This window comes from Lemur catta, chromosome 9 (genome assembly GCF_020740605.2).
Source record: "Lemur catta isolate mLemCat1 chromosome 9, mLemCat1.pri, whole genome shotgun sequence".
Taxonomy (NCBI): Eukaryota; Metazoa; Chordata; class Mammalia; order Primates; family Lemuridae; genus Lemur; species Lemur catta.
The window spans coordinates 14,804,009-14,826,791 of record NC_059136.1 but is presented as its reverse complement, the minus strand read 5'-3'; the positions used below and the strand labels follow the sequence as shown (position 1 = coordinate 14,826,791).

Here is a 22,783-nt window from a genome sequence, read left to right as displayed (position 1 = left end):
GGTTCAACGTATACAAACTTTGTTTTATGAACAAAATTACTAAAAATATAAAATTACAGGCTGCTATGTGTATAAGGTGTGTATAAAACCTAAGTGAATTTCATGTTTACACTTGAGTCCCATTCCCAAGATACCTCCGTATGTATATGCAAATATTCCAAAATCTAGAAAAACTGAAAAGCTTCTGATCCCAACTATTTTGAATAAGGGATACGCAACCTGTAATATGATCAACACACATGGAATGCAATAATAGACGGGAATTCAAGTGCTCCTCTGTCAGAACTTCTGTTTATTATTTAAGAGAAAACTAATACACTTAATTTATAATAGTATAGAAGGAATAAGCATTTTTAGGCTGGGCATAGGAGAAAAGAAATAGTACCCCCTCAACCCTTAAAAAGATGAAGTACTTCGTGACATTGAGTCATTGACCTGAAGCTGGGTGAAGATTAAATAGAGGAAGGAGAGGTGGGGGACGGAGGGAAGAGTTAGGGGCACAGTTGGGGGAGCTGTTGAAGCCAAGGTGTTTGGGCAAATCTCTGAGGAGGTGACCTTTCAATTGAGACCCACCTGGTGAGAGAATGAGATGACCAGGTAGAGGAGAGGGTGCACGCCAGGCAGCAGGGTGTGAGCAGGGAAGGAGCTTGGCATGCTGCAGCTTGGTGGCTCCTGGAGAGTCCTGTTGGCTGGTGCTGGCTCAGGGTGAACTGGGGAAGGCTGGACAAGACAGTGGTGCAGACCAGAGTTAGAGTAGTTGAGACTCGTGGATGTGGTGACATCCATTCATTCTAATTGTGTTACATGATGTGTCTGCTGTGCACCAAGGCACTGGGGTTATAATTGTCAACTAAATAGAAAATAACTCCGTGTCCTCCTGGACTTCTGTTGTGTTGGGAGGGGTAGAGTGAGAGATGATGAGAAAGGCCGCAGCTGGGTCCTGCAGAGAGTGGGCACACCCCGGGAGGGAAGCGCCTGGGGTCGTAGAGGAACAGGGAGCTGCACAGGGAAGAATGGGGTTGACGTGATTGTGGGAAGAGCAGCCAAGATTCCCGTAGGCTTGGGAGCTGGAGCCTGGAGGACTCATCGCTGGACTCGCTCTGTGCAGTGTGAGGGGAGAGAAGAATTAGGAATGACTCTTTGATTTTTGACATGTGCAGTTCAAAGAATAGGGGTGTCATTGACCAAGATACGGAAACTTGGGAGGTGGATTTTGTGGGGGAAGGAAATGAGTTATTAGACACCCCAGTGGCAGCGTGGAGTAGGCAGGTGGATATTCTACTCTAGAGCTCAGAAGAGTCTGGGCCGGCGGCATGCATTTGGGAATCATCCAGAGTAAGGGTGGCACAGGAAGCCACTTGCCTGGAGGAGATGGCAGAGGAGAGCCACCAACATTTAGATGCTGAGCTCAGGTAGAAGGGGGAGTAGTCAGTGGGAATCAGGGAAGCCTGGGGGAAGAGGCAGTGCTGATGACTCTGGAGAGGGGTCAGGTACCATGAGGACAGGGAACTGTCATTGGCTTTGACAGCATTGTTGGGGGCTTTGCTGAGAGCGATTTACTGAAATCGTGGGGACAGAAGCTCCGTCAGAGTGGGTTGAAGGTAACCAGGAGGTGAGGCTGCTGAGTGCTGGCACTATTGATGAACCTTGTGTCAAGTTTTGCTGTGTAGGAGCTGGTGTCTTGTGTATGTGACCTTGAATAAGTTACTTGACTTCTCCAAATCTGTTTTCTAACCTGCAAAATGGTGATGATGTTACCTAGTGTGAAATATTGTTGCGAGCAGCACAGGAAATGAAACAAAATGACAGGTCACAGTCTTCTGGCACATGGGGTTTGCTGAGTGCAGATTTCTTCCATTCTCTGTGCTAGGGGTGTCATTTTCTCATCAGTTGAACAAAGGAATTGGAGCAAATGAAGTTTCACATTTTAGGTTTGCAGGCTTTGCCCACTGCGCAGCACTTGGGTCCCTCCTTTTCTCCCTCCCATCACCGTCTCTTCCCGGCTTCCTTCTATGGCCGTAATGCCCAGCAGGGGCTTCTCTTCTTTCTCTTGTCAACTCTACTTACTCTGTCCTATACTCAGCCACCAGATTAATCCTCCAGAAGGCCTCACCTGGGCTGCTTTCCCTGTCAGGAGCCCTGAGAAGGGACCTCATTCCTAAGAGATGAAAGTTCTCATTCCTTTATGACCAAACTCATTTCCTCTGCTCTTCTCTACATCCCTGACTATCAGAGCTGCTGTCACATGGATATATCTTGTTATGCTTTGTCCCTGGGCTTTGGAATGTTATACCCAGTTGTAAGTTCCACCCTCCCTTCCGGAGCCTGTGTGTGTGCAGAGCTTCCCTCCAATGCTACCTCTTGTCTGTCCTGCCTAGTTCAGTTCACATGTAGCGTGGACTTGCTGTGTGCACACCAGTGACTGCATCCTGCCTTGAGTGATGGGTGTTTGTCACAGGTCTTCGCTCCTGGCCTTCACCACGAGCCCCATACATATTGGGTGCTTCCCAAATTAATGAGTTACGTCAATCAGAAAACTCCACTCAACCTGAGAAACTTTAATAGTAGGTTAGGGGATTATTAAATCCTAAGAAAGGATCATAGCCAAGGTTTTGTTTTTTTTTTGGTGGGGGGCGCTGTCTGGAATTTTTAAAAAATAACAGTCTTCCAGTATTGAGGCCATTTTATGAAAAGCCTTTAAAATCGACAAATGCATTGGCCCAGCAATTCCTCTTCTAGGGATTTATCCTAAGGAAATAGTCTTGGAGATCTAAGAATGTTCAGTAGCGTGTTATTTATAATGTGCAAAACAGGACATAACCTAAATGTCCAACAATAGGGGATTGGTTAAAAAAAACAAAAAAGAACTCATGGTGCATAGTTATACTCTGGAATTACTATCGCCTCCCTAAAGTGATCTAGAAAGACCTGTATTGACTTGGTAGAATGTACATGTTAAGTGAAGAAAGTGTGTTTACAAATGTCTGATTTCATTTGCTTTTGTTTATAGAGGAGGGATAATTGGTATAGGTATATGTTTATCTTTGAATGTTGAGATCATTGATTTTTACTATCTTTTTGCTATTACCTTACCCTTCTACAGGAAGCATGCTTTCTTGATTAAGGAAACTATTAAAGTTGGAATTGTATGCTGCCTTTACTCATTAAAAAATCATGTTTTTTAATTTTTCTGTTAGGTTAGCCTTTACATCACGTTAATGCAGTATTGGAGAGAATGCTAAGGCCACATGGCTGATGTCAAATGGTAGCAGGAAATATGGGAGCATGCTTCTTTGAATCCCCACTTTCCAGGTCACAGTGACTGTTTTCCAGTGTAGACGTCATGGCCTGGTGTCCTTCGGGCTGGATGCAGTAGTAAATTGTTGATACTTGGCTGCCGACTTTTGTTCAGGCATTGGCAATGGGTGCTCTGCAGAAGGGACCGGGGGAGTGTGCGGTCATAGTTAGGCTGGCCTTGGTGGCAGCCTTAACTTTTGTGTGTGCAGCTGTGTGTCCTTGGGCTCTAAGCTTTAGTGGACACATTTGTTGGGGACGGCCTCTCCTACAGTCTGTCGGTGAGTGTGTTGCACAGCGTCTGGCCCAGTGTAGTCACTTCTGAATGACAGCTAACTGGTCAGCTACCCAGATAGTCAACCTCACGTTAGCCTGCAGTGAAGAATTGAGCCTTATTTCTTTAATCATATAGGTTTTCTGGAAGCTGACCATATATATTATTGGTTGGAAAATAGTTTCAAAAATTATTTTCTTTTAACTGAGACATATCCTACCTTTACCCTCTTGTCTCCCTTCAGTCTGTGGGCCAGGCATCGACATCCGCAACGACTATCAACAGCTGAAGCGCCTGGAGAACTGCACGGTGATCGAGGGCTACCTCCACATCCTCCTCATCTCCAAGGCAGAGGATTACCGCAGCTACCGCTTCCCCAAGCTCACGGTCATCACCGAATACTTGCTGCTGTTCCGAGTTGCCGGCCTCGAGAGCCTCGGAGACCTCTTCCCAAACCTCACGGTCATCCGTGGCTGGAAACTCTTCTACAACTACGCCCTGGTCATCTTTGAGATGACGAATCTCAAAGATATTGGGCTTTACAACCTGAGGAACATCACTCGGGGGGCCATCAGGATTGAGAAAAATGCGGACCTCTGTTACCTGTCCACTGTGGACTGGTCCCTGATCCTGGATGCGGTGTCCAACAACTACATTGTGGGGAACAAGCCCCCGAAGGAGTGCGGGGACCTGTGTCCAGGGACCTTGGAGGAGAAGCCGTTGTGCGAGAAGACCACCATCAACAACGAGTACAACTACCGCTGCTGGACCACAAATCACTGCCAGAAAAGTAAGAGAGACGCCGACTGCTGCTTTGTCTCTGCTTCTCTCTTTTCTCTTCTCCCCCTACCTGACTTCCTCTTCTTCTAAATGCACGTGGTCCACTGGGAAGGGTGCAGTCGTGTTGCATTTAGGACACAGCACGCCTGCTGTGTGGAAGTGGTTCCTAGTGGGGGTCTTGGTTGGGTTTCTTTTGCATCTGGGACTCTTGGAATGCAGGACTGTGGCGTGGCTGGAGGCCATCGTGGCTGCTGTCAAGACTGTTCAAATCACATATTAGAAATAATCCACCACACTTCTGGACTAGAAACTTGCTGACCTTCAGCGTTGAATTCCCATTGGGAAAGGTGACCTGGTGTGCTTGGATGTCCCTGAGCCCTGACAGCTGGGTGCTGCTTATGTGTCAACTTTTTCATCCTTTGGGTGAAGGGATATTTTTTTGTTTGGCTGGACTTCCTTAGCCTGGATGTACTTGAAATACGGTTAAATAAAGGAAAAGTAAAGAGCTACTTCATGTCCTATGAAAGGGGTCCTTGGTTCTTAGTGGTAGTGTCATAATGTTTAGGTGTCCTGGTTTGTGGTGGAGCCACCTAGTCAAGGTGGGATACCTCTGCGCTGGTTTCTAGGAGTCCCAGCTGCAGGCTGTGCTTGCCGGTAGCTGTGTAGTGGGGTGCATTTTTAAACCCCTGGGCCTCTATTTCCTTTCTTTTATACCTGTGTACAGAGTAGTGGTGATCATCTTATGAAATCACTTAGTGAAGGCACTTTGTAAAGTGTTCAATGTTCTAGGGGTCAGGTGGTGGTATTTTGAAGCTTCTTGTTTATTTATCTACAATACGCTTATGTTCCCTTGAGAAATAACTAAGCTTTTGCCTTAATGGGATCAGTACCTTGAGAGCCAGGTTGTTTGGTACTAAAATTTGACTCTGGGCCTTTGCCTTGCATTCAGCAATGTTTAGGTATATCATCCAGGAGGGTTCCCCTCGCTGGGTGGAAGTCAGTGTGTTAGCTATAAATACCTGTTATTTGACGTTGGCCCAGTTAAAGACCCAAGGAACCCATGTGCTTTAGCTAGTCATAAAGAGCCAAGAAATTCCAAATTGTTAGACTTGCCTAAACCATGAAATGTGTAAAATAAACAAATAAAAGGCCAGACCCGACAGGTAGCCCTTGTTTTAGTTCCTCTTCAGCCAGACCGAGGGAGGGAAAAGGATGTGTGTTCTCCGACCCATCACACACTGTCAAGTTCTGTATCGTTTAATCAGCGTGTATGTGAACACTTGATTAGTAAGGGCAGGGGTCCCACTGGCTGCAGCCACTACCTTGTAGAGCTGAGAACAAAATTAAGCCACTTGAAGGATCACTGTTGGCTGGAGTTGGAGGAAGGTACTATGTTGAAGTCATTTCTGCGATTGATTAAAACTGTGCGCAATCATTAGATTACTCATTTGGAAAACAAAAAAAATATAGTTTTAAAGTAGCCTTGACATTTTAAAATTTTATCTTAAAAGGTGTCATCAAGGGAGGCAACGTGGGGTTACGGAGAGACGCTGGATAGGGTGAGGAGGGTCCCAAGTGACCTTGGATGAGCCGACCTCTCTGGGCAGTAATTGGGCACCTTTAGACAGGAAGATCGCTTGAGGCCAGGAGTCCGAGACCAGCCTGACAACATATTTTTATCTCTACAAAAGAAAAAAAAAAATTAGCCAGGTGTGGTGGTACACACCTGTAGTCCTAGCTATTCTGGAGGCTGAAGCGAGGGCATTGCTTGAGCCCAAGAATGCAAGGTGGCAGCGAGCTATGATTGTGCCACTGCACTTTAGCTTGGGCGACAGAGCGAGACCCCGTCTCTAAAAAAGTCATTAGGTAGGCACTCGGTTCAGTGAGTCAGTAGATACACATTTACTTTGGTCTTACTTGGGTTTTCTGGGCTCTTTCTGACCAGCTGCTTGTTGAAGAAGGCTGGGATGGGGGTGAGGCCAGAGTTTTGGGTTCGAGTCTAAGATTGGTGACAGGAAATGAGCAGGTAATTTACATTGCCTGGGCCTCAGTTTCTTCATCTGCAAAATGGGATAAATCCTGCCTTCCTCGTACGGTTTTTGGAAGATTAAAATGGGAAAGTGGAAAAGCAGTGTGAGGATGTAATAGTGGTTAGAAATTGAGCTCCGCTGCTAGCGGGCCTGTTGGCTGTTGCCGGCTTTTCCAAGGCCATCCCTGCAACCTTCTCCTTGGCCAGTTCTCTCAGTCCTGCTGACGTTTTTTGTGATTTCACAATGGAGTACTTATTTAAAATTGGTAACTGCATTCAGGGAAATTGTCTCTCCTTCACCTTGTCCTGAAAACTCAGGCATGGGCATGTTTTTTGGAGGTTTTCTAGTTGAATCAGAACTCTCTTTTGTTTGCACAGATTCCCTTTAGACCTGCATTGTCTAATGTGGTAGCTGCTAGCCACATGTAGCTTATTGAGTACTTGAACTGTGACCTGTCTAAATTGAGACCTGCCTTAAGTATAAAATACACACTGGATTTCAAAGGCATAGTATGGGGAAAACCCTGTAAAATATTTCATTAATAATTTTTAAATTAAATTTTATTTTGTCTTTGAGACAGGTTCTTGCTCTGTTGCCCAGGCTGGAGTGTAGTGATACAATCACAACTCGCTCTACTCTTGAACTCCTAGGCTTGAGGGATCCTCCTGCCTCAGCCTCCTGAGTAGCTGTGACTACAGGCATGAGCCACCACGCCCAGCTAATTTTTTAATTTTTTTGTAGAGATGGGATCTTGCTGTGTTGCCCAGGCTGGTCTTGAACTCCTGGCCTCAAGCAGTCCTCCGGCCTCAGCCTCTCAGTTTCACCAGTTTGTTTTACTTCTTAATGTGGCTACTAGAAAATTTGAAAGTACAAATGTGGCTCACATTCTGTTAATGTTGGCGGGTGCTGCTTTAGAACATTTGAGGCTGGGAGTTCCTTCCTTATCATGTCTCTGGCTGACCTGCCACTGCAGTGTTAGTAACCCTGCACCTCTCTAGCCAGAGCCCTTAGGAGTCTATTCAAGGAGCCAGGTGAAGGGCATCGAGTCTGGATACAATGCGTCTAGCTTGAGTTCAGCATAAGCGTTAAGAAGGCCATTTGAAAGATGAAACGTGGAAGAATCCCATTCAGTTATTCTTCTGTTGGCTGCCTGTAGACGGAAGGAGAACATCTGGAGAGAAACGCCAGGTCGAGAGTGTGTGTGAAATTGTTGCGCATACTCAATGGTGTAGTGTGGGAAGCTTTAACTCCTTTCGTGTCATGACTCTGCAGTGGCTGGCAGCGTGGCAGACAGCCCCACTGAGGAAGCGACCACTCTGTAGGTTCTCTGTACACTTCTATATTTCCCTGTTCTCTAACAATTTGAAGGGGAGATTTTATGCAGGTTTGAGTTATTTCTAAAACGTGATTGACCCTTAAATGATTGTGTACGGCTTTTCCCTGTCAGCGAGAACGTAACTGTTTGGCGCCCCTCTGACATTTGGCGTGGTTGGTTCCTCCTCCCTTGTCTTTCGATATCACCCTGTTCTGATTCTCCTCCTGCACCTAGAGCTGCTGCTTTTTTGCTTCCTTCCCCTCGATCTGGTCTTTCATAGTTGGTTGTCTCCTGTCTTAGTCTGTTCGGACTGCTGTAACAAAATACCACAAATAGGGTGGCTTGTAAACAATAGAAATTTATTGCTTATAGTTCTGGGGGCTGGAAGTCCAGGATCAAGGCGCTGGCAGATTCAGTGTCTGGCGAGGGCCACTCTCTGGTTCATGGAGGGCACCTTTTCGCTGTGTCTTCATGTGTCAGAGGGAATGGGAAGTCTCTCTCTGGCCTCTTTTATAAGGGCACTAATCCCATTTGTGAGGGCTCCACCTTCACGACTGACTCACCTCCCAAAGGCCCACCTCCTCATACCGTCACGTTGGACATCAAGTTTCAACATATAAATTTTGGAGAGACATAAACATTCAGACCATAGCATAGCCCCTGGGCCCTCTTTTCACTTTCCTTGTTCTCATCTTATCCACTGGTATTAAACTTCCAAATGTCTTCTCCAGCCCAGACCTGTTTTTGAGCTCTAGGCCTGTGTCTCCATTCATACCCAGATGACTGTGGTGGGCATTTCAGTGCTGTATCTTATGATCTTTCCTGTCTCCTCACTTCTGGCCTGTTGTTTTTTCTGTCTACCCTCTCTGGTGGGCAGCACTCTTGTTCTCTGTCTCATGTCAAAAACATGGGTGTCCTTTAGACACTGCCATCTCCAGTTGGACACCAAACCCTTTCCCCTCCAAATGTTGACTTCAGTCTGCCCTCTTGCGCTCCCCCTCTGCCCATGCAGTGGCAAAGCCTCTCTCCTGCTTTGTGCCCTGTGTCTCTACTCAGCACCAGTGAACTTCCCAGTACGCACTTTGCGCCGATACGCTCCCCTTCCTGCGATCCTGGAGTAGGTCCCTGTAGGATAGGCACTTGGCACACCATGAAGCTCCTTGGTGGTCTACCACCCACTCCAAGACACAACACCGTGCCATGTACCACACACGCTGCTCCCTCCTGTCTGCCTTGTCCTTGGCCCCAGTGATGCTCCCTGCGCCGACCAGCTGCTGCGGCTCACCTGGCTGAATTCCAGCCTGCCTTTTCCTGTGGGGGACTTTAGGGCCCTGCAGACCTCTGTAGGCGTGTCTTCCAGCACCTGGCAAGGCAGTTTTTGTACCACTGTATAAAATTCTGGGTGTATCATCCTGTGTCTGCTGTCACCCCAGGGGCAAGCACTGCACTTGCTTGGTGAAGGATTTAATGTCAGGAAGATACATTTTCCTCTCAACCAGAGAGTAATGTATAATGGTAGTCCTCAGCAATCCAAAAGTGCTAAGTTTATGAAATGCAGACATTTCCTGAGTCATTGTCGTGGTCATTGCTACCAAGGAGCACTGTCCCTGAAACCATCTCCAGCTCTTATTGGTAGAGAGGATCCACCAAGAATGGTAGCCATTGTCAAAATGAGTCAATGCCAAAGATGATGAAGTATGAAAATCATCAGGAAGGTTGAAGCCTGGCCTTCAGAGCCATTCATTATTTTGTAAGGCAGTTTTGCTGAAGGCCAACCACGCACTGTGAGGGCAGAGGTGAATCCTAAGTGCCTGTGGTTTTCTTACTTCCTGGTGAATTTGCTTATTGCTTACGTGGTGCCATTGTTTATTTGCCATAGAGGCTTTCTGTTATTTGATTTCAGGTGTACCCCCCCCACCAAAACAAACAAACAAACAAACAAACAAACAAAAACAAAACCAAAAAACCAAAACCTAAGGCCTTAATGCTAAACTAAGTCTCCAAGTACTTTTTAACCCTTTAGGATGAACAGCTTGTGTCTACTCAGATCACCCTGATTGCATGTGAGAAGGCCTGGTTTTTGCCAGGAAATCCACGAAGGCAGTGAGCCTGGCTGGGTTGGAAGCTGGCTTAGCTGGCGGGGCAGCCTTATTTCAATTAAAAGGGCATTGACTGGGAGCAGCAGTCTTGGAGTTTGTTGCATTTCTTACTGCCTTCAAAATGAGAAACCAGGAAAATAGCAGATTGGAGCCTTTGAGTGAGATGGCAGTAAATGGCTCCTTTTATTGACAAAAGGAAAACATTTTACTGCTATCTCACTCATGGGATCAGGGACTTCACATGAAAGCAGGTGTTATAAAAACACAATTCTACATTTTTCCCTGCTACAGGTTCTTGTGTTCTTGTTTTTCAAACACTCCTCACAAGGGCAGTGTTGGCTTGTGGAGGAGAATTGCTCCCCTTCCCGCATCATCTTATAGTTGGTGCGGCTGGCCTGCCAGGTTAAGGTGGAAGACTTGTTTAAGAATCTGTGAATCACCTGCTTGCTGGATTGGAGCTGGAGGGACAGTTTATCTGTAGTGAGACTCCACTCATGTGATGTGTAGTATTTCATTCTAACTTTTTTTTTTTTTTTTTTAAAACTTAAGCTACCTGTGAAGAGCTGGGACGTTTCTGTTACATGCTGTGTGGTCCGCTCCCAGGCTGTTGTAGACCATGATACGGGCCTTGGGAGAGCCCTGCAGGCCCTGGAGGAGAAGGCAGCTGGTGGCGTGGATCCAGCTTTGTATTGTTGGTAGGAGCTTGTCTCCATTGCCCTGGAAGGCCTCTGCTCTGATCAGCTGCTCCCAGAGTGGGGGTGATCTTTATTTAGAAGGGGGTCACATGCCCCCAGGCCTCATGGCTATGCCTTTTATAGTCAGACGTGGAGATCACATTCTGTTCTGCCTGAATGTCGACCCTTGTTACCGAGGTGGCGAGAAGTGGTTTATGTCCATGCTTTTTGGGGACGTCTTAATTAGCCCACCCCATCTCTCAGGGCATGTGCCTTGTTCTTTGTTCTAATTGTCACCTAATTAGGTGTCACTGTCCTGGGCCCCCTTTAGAAATTAGTTTTTTAATGGAGATCTCATCTGAGAGACTAAGAAGTTTTCAGAATGACCCTCTCATGGTGATTTTCGCAATTGTAGGTATTTGGAAAATATCTGGAGTCCCTTCAAATCTCATCACTTAAGCCTACTTGTATGATTGTTTTGGTTTCTTCCTACTCCTAAAAAGCCTCTTTCTTTTGTTGCATTAATATTTCTACCTTGCTTTTCTCGTGTGTATGCCTGTGTGACATTCTCGGCGGAGTGGGGATGATGGGGAGCGTGTGGGCTAATCTTGGCTTGGATTGTATTTATTGCTCGACTTGAGCGTATAGGGTGGTTCAAAAGTTAAGCTTGGCTAGTGGTGGAGTTGGAAGCCATCACTTGGAAACACGCCTCTGCCTGGCATACGGTGTGAATCAGGGACTCTGGTTGTAAAAGGTGGGGTCTCTGAGCACCATCCTAGGTTGGAATGCTCCCTGAATTAGAGGTAGCCAGAGATGGCCAAGGTGTTCCAGGAGGCTGGTGGGCAGGAGATGGGATTTTTCTGTGACACATGTAGTATGAAGAACAGGCTGTTTAATTCACATTTTAAGTAAAAACTAAAGTGTACAGATGACCCACAGAGCTTCTGGGGATAAGAAGCCACCTTCCTGGAAGAAGTTCACCTCTAAAGCAGAGCCCTTGGCTCAGCAGCCGGCAGCGCAGTCTTGGGGTGAATGGGGTGTGGGCTTGACATGCCTGGTCGGGGCAGGGACAGCTGGTTCCAGCACTGCCTTTTTCCACAGACATCGCCAAGTCACCTGTCTGACCTGTGCCTCCATTTCCTTTCTCTGAACTTGGAGGCTTGCATCAGATTACCTCTGCCATTTCCTTAAACTCTAAAAATCGATAACTGACCAGAGGATTTCCATCGTGGCTGCAGCCAGGCATGCTGGCTGCCCGAGTGAGCCCATGCTTGGAAGGTTTCGTGCATCCTGTTCTGTGTGTGCACATGTTGCTTGATCTCTCTGTCTCTTCCCTTTGATCTGGTATACACAGGCAGGTATACGGCATTTAAAATTATCATGACTCATCAGGTGACACATGAATCAAAGTGTATAACTTGGGAATTTTGGTTTTAAGAAATTTAGAGATCTTTTATGTGGAAGAAGGAAACTTGGGTGGAAATCCAAAATCTAGACCATTCTGGGTTCTACTCTGTATCTGCCACTGTCTTACATGTGACTTTGAGCTGGACATTATAATGAGAGCCGGAGTTTCATCTGATTCCACATAGCCTTACTTTTCTCTCTTTGGAAAGGTAGCTCCCTGCTCACTGTGGAGCCTTGGTAACGGAGCTGGCTTGCGGGAGTAGGCAGAGGAGCAGAGCAGTCCTCAGAGCTTGGTAGGAGGGCTTGTGGGGACAGTTGTTGTCTCAAGTCAAAGAGCGATAGGGTTTCTGGGGCTTGTGGAAAGGGTGAGTCTTAGGCAGGCAAGGGTGACCGTCCAGGTAAGATTGTCGCTCCTGCAGGGTCAGTTTGGCCCCTGTTCTGCAGTTCTCAGGTTGTCATGGGGCTGGCCAGGCCCTTGGCCCTGCTATCCCAGGGCATTCATCCCTGACAATATTGTGGAGTCCGTGGGAGCAGAATCTACTCCTGTGCCTGCCACACCCTCTGTGTGACTGTCTTCAGCATGTTCAGGTGGCCCCACACTGAAAGTGGGTTTTTTTTTTTAACTTTGTGTGTTTTACCCATGGCCTATGACAATTGAGATTTGCAAGAATGTATCATTCTATACAAAATGGGATGTATTTCTTTTAAACCACATTCCCATATGGGCAAGTGACATCATATGCACAGGTTTAAGAAGAGTCGGTGACTTGAGTTCATTTACCCCAGGTGCTCCTCAAGACTGGGACGAGTTGCCAGGCCTCAACTTTTCCATCAGGACAGTACTTGGAAAACACCTAGTAGGCTTCCTGGTACATAGTAGGTTCTTGGTAAATGGTGGCAGCTGCTGCTATTGTTTTTTAAATGAAACTAAACTATTAAGATTTTTATTCTCAGACTGTCTAAAATTTTGAGCATTAAGCTGGATTTACCATGTATGTTTACTGCCATATCTAAAATGGTCTTTCTCTGTGGCTTTTTCTAAATTGCAAAAATTCAGTTATCATAAATAGCAGGGCATAGTGTAGGTGTGGTTCTCACTAATTTGATCCAAATTGTTCAAATTCTTATGTCTGCCCAGATAAGCCATATCTTTAAAAAACATTCAGTGAGGTACATAAGTCTGTATTGGGTTGCCAATGGGTCCTCTATAGTTACATGTAAATTCTATTTGATTATCACACTTTATGAATTCATCCTGCTTGTAAGCTTGGTATTTGGGATAATTTAAGAAATGGCCACAGATTCTTGTTTGATAATTGACATTAAATATTATCTTTTTAAAGTGTGTGTGTGTGTGTGTGTGTGTGTGTGTGTGTGTGTAGAGCATTAAAGTGGTTAGAGTGGGCACAATTTTTGTTAAAGATAACAAGGATGTACATTTTTATTGTGACAACCGCAGGTCTCACATACTAAAGGTAGCCAACCATCTGCTCCAGGCTGAGGCATGTGCTTATTTATTCTCTCCTTTGGGTAATACTAAGCGTATGTGTGTGCGTGCGCGTGTGTTTGTATATGTGTGCACACACCACTTCGCTCTCCCACCCGGCCTCCTCCCCTGTTTTGTTTTATTTTCCTCCTCTCACCCCCGTTGCAGGAAACAAACACTGGCTCTCTGTCCTCCCTTAGATCTCCCTTCCGTTCAAGGGGATCAGGTGGGTGGGAAAATGTTGTGCAGGAATGCCAGGCCCTCTTCCGGAAGCCAGGCTTCTGTTTCATCTCATTATTGAACAGAAGTCGCTTTTTGTTTCTTTGCCCTGGTCACAAACAAGCACCCAGTCCTCTCTTCTGTCTTCCTGCCATTTTTCACGGAATCCACGTGGGATGGGAACAGAGGCAGCGTGTTTAGAGACTCGGTTGCTTAATACTCATAGCGTTGTTTAGAAAAGCTGTGCCCACTGACCCAATGTGTAGCTGCCTGTAATTTGTGTTTGTGAGTCCTAATGAAGGGACATAGATAAAGTTAGTAAGAGATTGTAGTTGCTGGAGCCCGTGCAGGGAGGCCTGTGGCTGTGGAGCTTGGCCACCCTGCGTGCAGAAGCTGGGGCCGAGGGCAGCCAGAGTGACTGAGGCTGGCTGGCCCTGAGCTGCCTGCGCCCACGGGCCCCTGGGGGGAGGGCCCAGCTGCAGCGCACATACGTCTGCCCTTGGCAGCAGATCTGTGAACCCGGGCTGCCATTCTGGATTTCCGGATAGATGCAAAGTGCTTGGATGGTTTTTAGCAGCTGCTGAGACCAGGGAGTTGGGCTTAGTAGTAAAAAGGGGAGGAAAAAAAAATAATAAAAGAAGATCTAGAGGCAGAAGAGCCTACAATACAAAAAAGGAAAGACGAAGGTTGATATTATTAGAAATACTTCCTGGGCAGCCCTAGTGTTTGAATTAGGATTTCTTTTTTCCAAAGGTATTAGTTGTAATACGGAGACAAGTAGAAACCAGTCAGATCCCTAGGTCCAAAAAAGACTAGCTTTGTTCCTAGGGTGGTAACCTAGTATGACGTTTCCGTTCTGATTTCTTGACCTCTGAAAGGCCCTTTATGCTTTGCTAAGTAGATGATATTATTAGGTTCTTAGACTATTCCTCAGATAGGATGTAGGGCTATATTTTTGTTCTCTTCCTCAGTGAATTTGAAATGATTGGATTATTTTGTAATACGTCGATACTACTTTTAGAAGCTTTTGAATAACTGTGTCAAAGAAGCTTTAGAATAGGTTTTAAGCAAGATTGCAGAGAATGTACTGAGTGCTTTCTTCCACTCACAAGAAAAGACAGGGCAGCTTAAAATGCAAAAGGTACATCTGGTCCTGCCTCTTTAGAATTTCTTGCAAGTGTGCAGGTGGTATGGCTCCAGGTGGTGTGGTGTGTCACCTTCTGAGATCAGTGGATTTCCTGCCCGTCCTCCCCTAACCCAGGTCTCTTCCCTGACCATTCTTCTGCTACTACTCTGAGGGTCTAGGCTCAAAGGATCGTGACTCTCACAGTTGCTTATGAATGGAATTCTGAGAATGTATAGTTTTCTCAGAAGAATGCTTCCTTAGCTCAACAAATATTTCTTGTTTACTGAGGGGGGGAACAAAATCTTCCTTGGAAAAGTCACTCGGTGCCAGAGGTGGGCAGTTAGGATGAGGAATGAACTTCTGGGTGTGCCTCAGTAAAGCAGTTTCTGTTGATAGACAATTGATACGACGGCCAAAACGGATCCAACAGACTGCCATTTTAAGAGATGTTCGTTTTGCAGAATTAATTTGATTTTAGGTTTATCGATGGCCAGGCAGTGATGAAAGCTCTCAGTGCCAGCTGTGCATTCTGCCCATTGTGATGCAGGGTACGTTCTCAGGCCTCAGACACAGACTCCCTGAGCTTCATGTTGAACGCTTTGGGGTGGGGGAGCTCCAGACCCTCTACTCAGTTTCCGTCCCCCTGGAAAGCTTATATTGCTTATCTGGGTAACTGCAGCTCTATCTTGTTGTGCACTGTGGTTATCCTACTTCTTGGAAAGCCTCAGAGTGTAGATAAAGAGCTGATGAAGATGTGTGAGAAGGGATTAAGTGGTCACTAGAGAGAAATGGTAATTGGGATGATGTTCAGACCCCACTTCAGCTAGTAAATAAAAGGTGAATGGCCTGTGAATGGTTTAGCCTGAGCTAGTTCAGACTCTGTTTTTGTAAACAAGCTTGGCATACACAGTGCATTTTTGAAAGTGGAAAGCGTGAATTTTCATATGCCAGCTCTTTAGTCTCCTGAAAATCCGGTCTCAAAATTCTGCCAATATATTCAGATAAATGTGCTTCAGACACCAATCTTACCTCACATGCTCACACAGTACTGGCCATGATAGGTACAGGAATTTTATAAAGAGATTTATAAAATATTTCTGGATGACCAAAGTAAGTGGTCCCTGGTTCTAGCTGGAATAAATAAGCCAACTAAATCACGGTAAAGTTTAAGAGTAAGTGTGTGTGAGAGAGGATGTGTGCATGTCACGGGTGGTTTGGGTGAGTTCTTAACCTTGCTGACTTGTAAATTATTTGGGGTGTCGTGCTTCTCCCTACCATTCTTGTTCATATTGATCCAGTGTCACTAAGGACGTGAAAGAGAGTGTCTCATTCCTGTGGAGAGGGAGAATGGTGAAGAGAGTTTGAATCGTAAGTAACGTCTCAGTCAGGTCTTGATGTGTCTTTGCAGGTTTTCACACTTGTTATTGATACTTTGCCAAAGTTCCCATCATTTCCCTTGGCCAGCCAATTAAGGCACCCTTATTTTGTGCAACTCCCATGCTGCTGGGCAATACGAGATGACACCGATTTAGGATTTTGTTACAAAATAAGATAAAAACACATGATGTTAAAAAAAAAAAAAAAAAAGAGGGAGATAATTTACACGGTGTGATGAGGCCCTCCACAATTTTTTGCCAGAAGAGAAATAGAGGCAACAAGTGGTAGGAGGTCAGAGGAAGGTGAGTTCCATATTTAGAGCTTTGCATGGAAAGAATATTTGTGCCGGGTGAAATTGAGGCCTTTTGTTAAGAATGTTGACACTTGCTCCGCACTGTTTGCCCAGCATTGTATACACGGCTCTCAACTCATGCATGGGTTGTACTCCACAACTTTGCAAGACATTTGGAATGTGATGTATATTATTTCATAAAAAGAGAGGTCTGAGTGGTGGTTTAGGTCCCAGGCCAGTGTTCTCCCATCCACCCGCATGCGCCCCCAAGCCTGTTTGGCTTAGATATCATTTATATCTGACTACCATCCTTTGGTTCTCTGGGGGGGAGGCTTGTTGAGTTCTAGCCCAGAAGGTGATGGGGACCTTTGCTTTCTGACGGAAGGGGCAAGGGTGATCCTGGGAAGCTGGTTGTTTCTACATTTTACCTGTTACAGAAGCCCCCACTGAGGGCTTAGCACTTCCCTGATGTTCAGGATTGGGGGGAACAGAGGAGTCGCCTTTGCAGGGGTCTATAGGCATGCGGTGGGGATGGGACCTGGGACTCGCAGCTGCCTGCTTGTGGGTGGGAGGACTGTAAGTGGAATCAGGAGCATCTGCACCAGGTGCTGGAGGAGGTACGAAGTTGAAGGTGTGATTCTTGGCCTCAAAGGACTTGAATGAGTTTCTGTGTGGCTGACTTTGGGCTCCTTACTCACAACATGATTTTTACAAACTGTGAACTTGTGGTCTGAGTCTGGGTTAAAGTCTCTGCTCTAACCCAAGAGCCACTTGAGCAATTTTTATGATAGAAGGTTAGCAAAGTATCTGACAGTGTCTGAAACCAGAATGGGCTCAGTACATTTTACTTCTCCCCTTTTTTTATTCGCCATGGGGCACGCCCCCCCCACCCCCCCCGCTGCAGTCAGAAATGTGACGGTGTGGATTTAAGCTTTTAATAATTTTTCTTATTTAGAATTGTTCTCTGGAGTTGTCTGCAAGAACAAAGGAATTCCAGGCATCCTCCTCCTCCTCTCCTTGTTTCTTCTGTCCTCCAAAGAAAAACTCAGCATATAGATCTTTGGCCTAGAGAAATATTAAACCTATGTTAAGTATGCAGACATGAATGGGCAGATGAAGGATTTGTGGCAGAGAGGATCTGCTGAAACAAATAAGTAATGTAAATGGGCAGAGAGAAATATTAAAATGTTTGCATCTTTCAGCTCTCGGTACTTAACACAAAGATAAAGTAGTAGAAAAAGGTTGTCATTTTAGGTAATGGAAAGATGAGGGAGTTTTGAAGCTTAGCTGGGGTTTTTCTGCCTGCTCAAGAGTGACTTGGATTATAGACTATAAAAGTAAGAATAGGACAGTTCCATTTAGCATGGATCACGATACTGATTGCTTTCTGTGTAACCTCTGTGCTAAAGGGGAGAAGCTAACATCCCCAGGCCTGGAAGATACTGGATAACAGCTCATTAAACTCTTGTCAGAAGCCTTCATTAGTGTCACGGGAAGACTTGCAATATCTATATTATGAAGCCATTTAGATTTTTTAAAAAATGCAGCTCCTTAACATTTTTTGTTTATTAAGTGGGGCAGTAGATTAGGACTGAATGGAGCTGATTCTCTTGTCCTACATTGTATGCCCAGAAGCCCAAGGTTTCCCAGAATTTTTATTATGGTAGTGAGAGCAAATTTAATTAGGTTAGAAAAGCTTTGGAGCCGTTTAGGCCAATCTTACATTTAATTGTATCAGCAATTAATATTTTGAGAACGTGGAAAAAATTAAACAAATGTACATTTTTTCTAGGATTTTGTTTTGTTGTCTTTTAAGGTTATAGTAAATGAGTAAACTTTTGAACTAACAGAGTAAAGCAAACTACAACAGATAACCAATAACTTTTTCCATCTTGTACCCCCCCCAGATTATTCCATTTGTATCACCTGTAAACCAAAACCCTGCGAGTTTACAAGATTAATTTTTAAGGAAATGAAACTTTTTTGATTTCCATGTTAAGGAAATTTAGGTGTGGGCCCCAGAAAGGCGTTTTGTGGAAGGGGGAGGGTGCCTCTCTGGGTGGTAATTGAGGGCCCTTGGGGGCTCTTGGCACTGACAGGTATGAAGCAGGGGCTGCTGATGCGGGAGAGAGTAGGTGGTTTGGGGAATGTGGTGGATCTGTGTGTTTCTCAGAGTGAAAAGGAAGCCTAGTGATCACGTAGTCTGATCCTGATTTAGTTCAGCCATCTATTCGCCAGTGACCTGGGCAAGTGCTCTCCTGGATCTGCCCGTTGTCACTTGAGTCAGAGCTGTCCCCATCCACCTTTCTCCAGCCCACAGCTCCATTTTCTGATGAAGCTGAGACCTCTGTGATAGACACACCTTTGCCATTTTTCCTTGTATCTAAAGGTATGCTTGACTGAGGTGAGTCTTCCAGTTCAGAGAAGGTCTGGTTAGGGAAAACAGGGGGTGATGACTCAGGAGTGCTTGGCCCTGGTAGAACATGCTGTGGCATAGAAAGTGAGAAGAGGATTTTCCCGCAGTCAGAGAAGATATCTTGTGTGTGTAGGAGACAGAGGGTGCCTGAGATACCTGGTCTTTCTCCTCTGGTCACTCATAGTAGGATGCTTCAGACCTGTGCGGGACTGGTGGATTTGGTTATTCAAAGATGTGCTGCCATGAAAACAAAAGGCATTGGCCCCAGAATAAAGAAGTTCAATTAGAACTTCATATTCCAAGAGTACTTTCTAGGAAATAACTTCACGTACCCTGCTTAATCCCCTGGAAAAGGAATAGTGAGTTGGGAGAAGGTGTGACTTGGAAAAGGATTCAAGGGGTTAGCCAGGCCTCACCAGGGTGCTGAAGTCCGAGCCAGATCAGAACCTGGGACACCCCCAGTCCAAGGTCTCCTGTTCCCCTGCCATCAGCTGGCTCACTCCTTTTTCTCATTTCAAGGACTCTGGGTCTAATGAGGGAATGGGCAAATGCAGTAAGCTGCACTGATGCCTTGTGAATGTGCCAACGTAAAGGTATTCGCCTGATGGTAGAGACAGAGCTGCAGCATCTTACTACATCACAATCTCTGTCCCCTCTTCCAAGATCTTTACATGATTTGATGTTTTCTGAATAGAAGAAGAAGAAAAAAAATCCACGTCTAAAATCCTAGGCATTTAGCAATGTTGACAAAAGGGCATTTTTTGCTAATCTGTGGTTGAAGCTCTGTAGAACCTTTCAGAAGATCCCCCTGCTTTTTAGGGGTTTTGCAGATTGGAGTCCCAGTTCCTCCTACAGTGCTTCCCCACTTGTGCAGTGAGCTAGACCTCCAAGAAGCCTGCTGCTGACCCAGCCCCTTTGAGACTCCTGGGTGTGGAGCCTGGGGGTGTAGGGGGATCGGTTGGGAGAGGGGCTCTTCTGCTTGAGATCTCTGCACAGGCGAATTTGCCTCAGTTCCCATCTGGATCCCTGTGGAGGCGACTCTCTAGGCAAGGACTTGTTTATGATCACGAATGGCATTCATTGAGCAATGACTTGGTGCCAGGCACCTCACCAGTATTCTCCTTTAATCTTTGTCACAGTGTGTAGGGTGGATCGTACTGTTCCTTTTTTTGTGGACAAAGAAGTGGAGGCACAGAGCACGAGGCCTCGTATAGCCGAGTAGCCAACCCAGATGCAGACCTGCTTTCCTGTGATTCCACTGCCCATTCCTCTCCCATGTAACCTTCCAGCCGCTTCCCTGGGAGCCCCTACTGAACACACACCCAGTAATGACTGGGCGCCATGTTGGATGAGTTCTTGAGGGTGTTTTGTTCTAGTCAAGAGACTTCTAGATCTTTGAGACTTTTGTGCACATCTGCCTAGCGACTTGTAAGCGTGATGTGGGTTCTCTTAGCTTGGCGTCCTCCCCTTTTCCTCCCCCCTCCCCTCTTTACATGAGCAGAGAACAGCTATGACTCTTAAGATTATAAAGGGAAGATGAAAATGAAAGTGACGTAAGCATAGTTACATTACAGATGCTTAATTACGAAACAGCTCGTTTCTAACTTTTAATACCTTGCTTTTGTCTGAATCTTTTAAGTCTCCACCCCCCCTTAGGCCGAATTCATTTTTGCATCGATAAATTATCTTCATGTGGGGAACAAAACTTTGCTGATCAGTGATACATGCACCTTTGTTTGGCTGATTTTTAACTAGGGAGATTTCCTTCTTTTTAAAACCATCCTTTAATCTTGTAAAAATATCTTTAAATGGGTGGATGCTTTAGCTCTGATGAATGGCAGGTTGTGGTAAAGGAAGAAAGGGATGTGGTTTCCAGTAAACTTTTTATTCTTTTATAAAATCAAAATAACAGTCATACAGAGAGTAAAATATATGAAGTGTCAGGAAGTGATTTGTCAAAATCAGATCTTGGACTGCTGATTTGACCATGAATGGGGCTCCTGAAAAGTGATTGAGCCAATGTAGCTTTATATTTTTCTTCTTGATTTCTTTTATTTATTGGTGAAACCGAACTTGTGGTTGCATGCCCTGAGTTTCATTCTGCCTCCCACAAGCAAACAACTGGCATTTACTGGGAGTCTTTCTCAAGGAGACAAAAGTGCCTCCTGAAACTGGGCTCTCTGGTCCCTTGTCAAAGTCAGACCTGAGTGTGGGGCCTAGATGCTTCTGCAGGGCCTGGCCAGTGAGGTGGGCTGTCACCTGGGCTCAGGTGGGCATTGCTCCTGGCTGTGATGGCCTCCCCCAGTTCTCCCACCTTCCACCCACGGGCTAGAGGGCAGAGAGCAGGTTTTCCTCCTGGGGCCAGGGCAGCCATAGGCCGCCTTCCTGGCCTGCCTGTTCTCCGGGTGGGTCCAGCACCAACTGGGATTCCTGTTAGCTTAGTCACCACGTGGCGGCGGCAGGAGGACTGGGGAAACCGCCAGCCTGCTCTGGTGCTCTGTCACCCTGAAAAAATGCAGGCCAGGCTGTAGCTGCTGGGCCTGCAGAGTTCTCCAGGCCCTGTTGCAGATCCGGCCCTGCTGACTCTAAGTAAATCCTCTTCCTCCTTCTTTTCCCATCAAAGAAAAGAAGAACATGAGGTAGCCACTGTACTTGCTGAAGATGAATTTTTTTACTTAAAGTATTTTTGTTCTGCACTTTCCTGGATCTATAAACACCCCCCAGCTATTCAAGATAGGCGTCCTAGAGAAAAGTGGTGTGTCGGAGGAGAAATTCGCCTATGGCTGCCACTGTCCATCACAGGCTGAGTGGGGATGACAACGGTCAGTTCTCCAGCTTCAGCCTGGGGTGTCTTTGGCCTGAGCTCCTCCTCTACTGCTCAAGACCCCTATGCAGAGGGCAGAGGAGCAGGGGTGAGGGGTAGCCTTCTTCAAGTTACCTCCCAGTGAGGGGACCTGATTAGTGATTCCACTGTTCCCAGCCCCCTTCCCAGAGTCCCACTCAGTTGCATCTGAGTGGCTCTAACGACACTTGCTTTAAAGAGCAGGTAACAGCAGCACACTTTTAGGAAACTAAGCTGAGGCAGGGTTCTTGGAGTGAGCATGTACTTGAGCCATTTTCATTTAGCCCAAGTTGCCTGCTGGTGCCTAGGGTCACCTGTGGAGTGTCAGGCTCCTAGTACCTCCTCATCCTAGCTCTGTTGAGTCTTTTCTGCCCTGTCCGCAAGGCCAGCTACAGAGCATTGGTGATCACCCTTTCTCTGTAGAGCTTTTAAGTGGCTTCCTTTTCTCTGATGGGGAAGCCGGCACCTTTATCTTATGACGAGAAAGTTCTTTACCGTAAGAGGTAGTAGAACCAGCTGGATCTGGCTTAAAATCTTGGCTCTGCTGTACCTCTTGGCTCTAACACGTTGGTCAAGAGAGTTTACCTTTCTAAGACTTGTCAGCTCTGTGACTCAGGACACTAAGCTCCCTTCCAAGGTGGTTGTGAGGAATAAAGAAAGGGGCTTAACCCAGGGCCTGACACAGGACAGTTCCCCAATGGAATATTAGCTGATACTACTATGTTGCTTTTATTCCCATAGGTCTAATTGTTAAAGAATTATAAAGCAGGCACAAAAAAACCATTGCATTTTGAATTTGCTTCTGTTTTATACATTTCTAAGAGTAGAGTTCTTACTTCACAGCTGTTCTTAAAAACGTTAGATCTTCACATGCTGATATGAATTAAGTGAGAAAAGGTGCAAAGCATGGTAGGTTATGTGATTCTTCAGGGCGTAATTTTAAAAAAGCATATATGCTAGTAAATGCTGGCACAACCATTAACAAGTTTTCCAGAAGGAATCTCAGAAAGTAATGAGGACTTACTTTCCATGGGAAGGAACTGGAAATGCTGGGTGACCTTCCCGGCTCATCTTGTATTGTTTTTGCACTGTTTAGATTTTTCTAACTATGTGCTTTTCTTGCTTTTATTCTTTTCAGAAGTCAACAAGTGT

The 22,783-nt window shown here is 45.8% G+C and overlaps 1 protein-coding gene across 2 annotated transcripts in view; it reads left to right on the top strand.

Moving 5' to 3' along the window:
* The window catches only part of IGF1R (insulin like growth factor 1 receptor), a 281,778-nt gene that overhangs the window by 52,621 nt on the left and 206,374 nt on the right, over positions 1-22,783 (top strand). For both annotated transcript variants that reach the window (XM_045561532.1, XM_045561533.1), the window contains exon 2: positions 3,813-4,358. In XM_045561532.1, the coding sequence (XP_045417488.1) occupies positions 3,813-4,358 (546 nt within the window). The remainder of the gene's footprint in view (positions 1-3,812; positions 4,359-22,783) is intronic.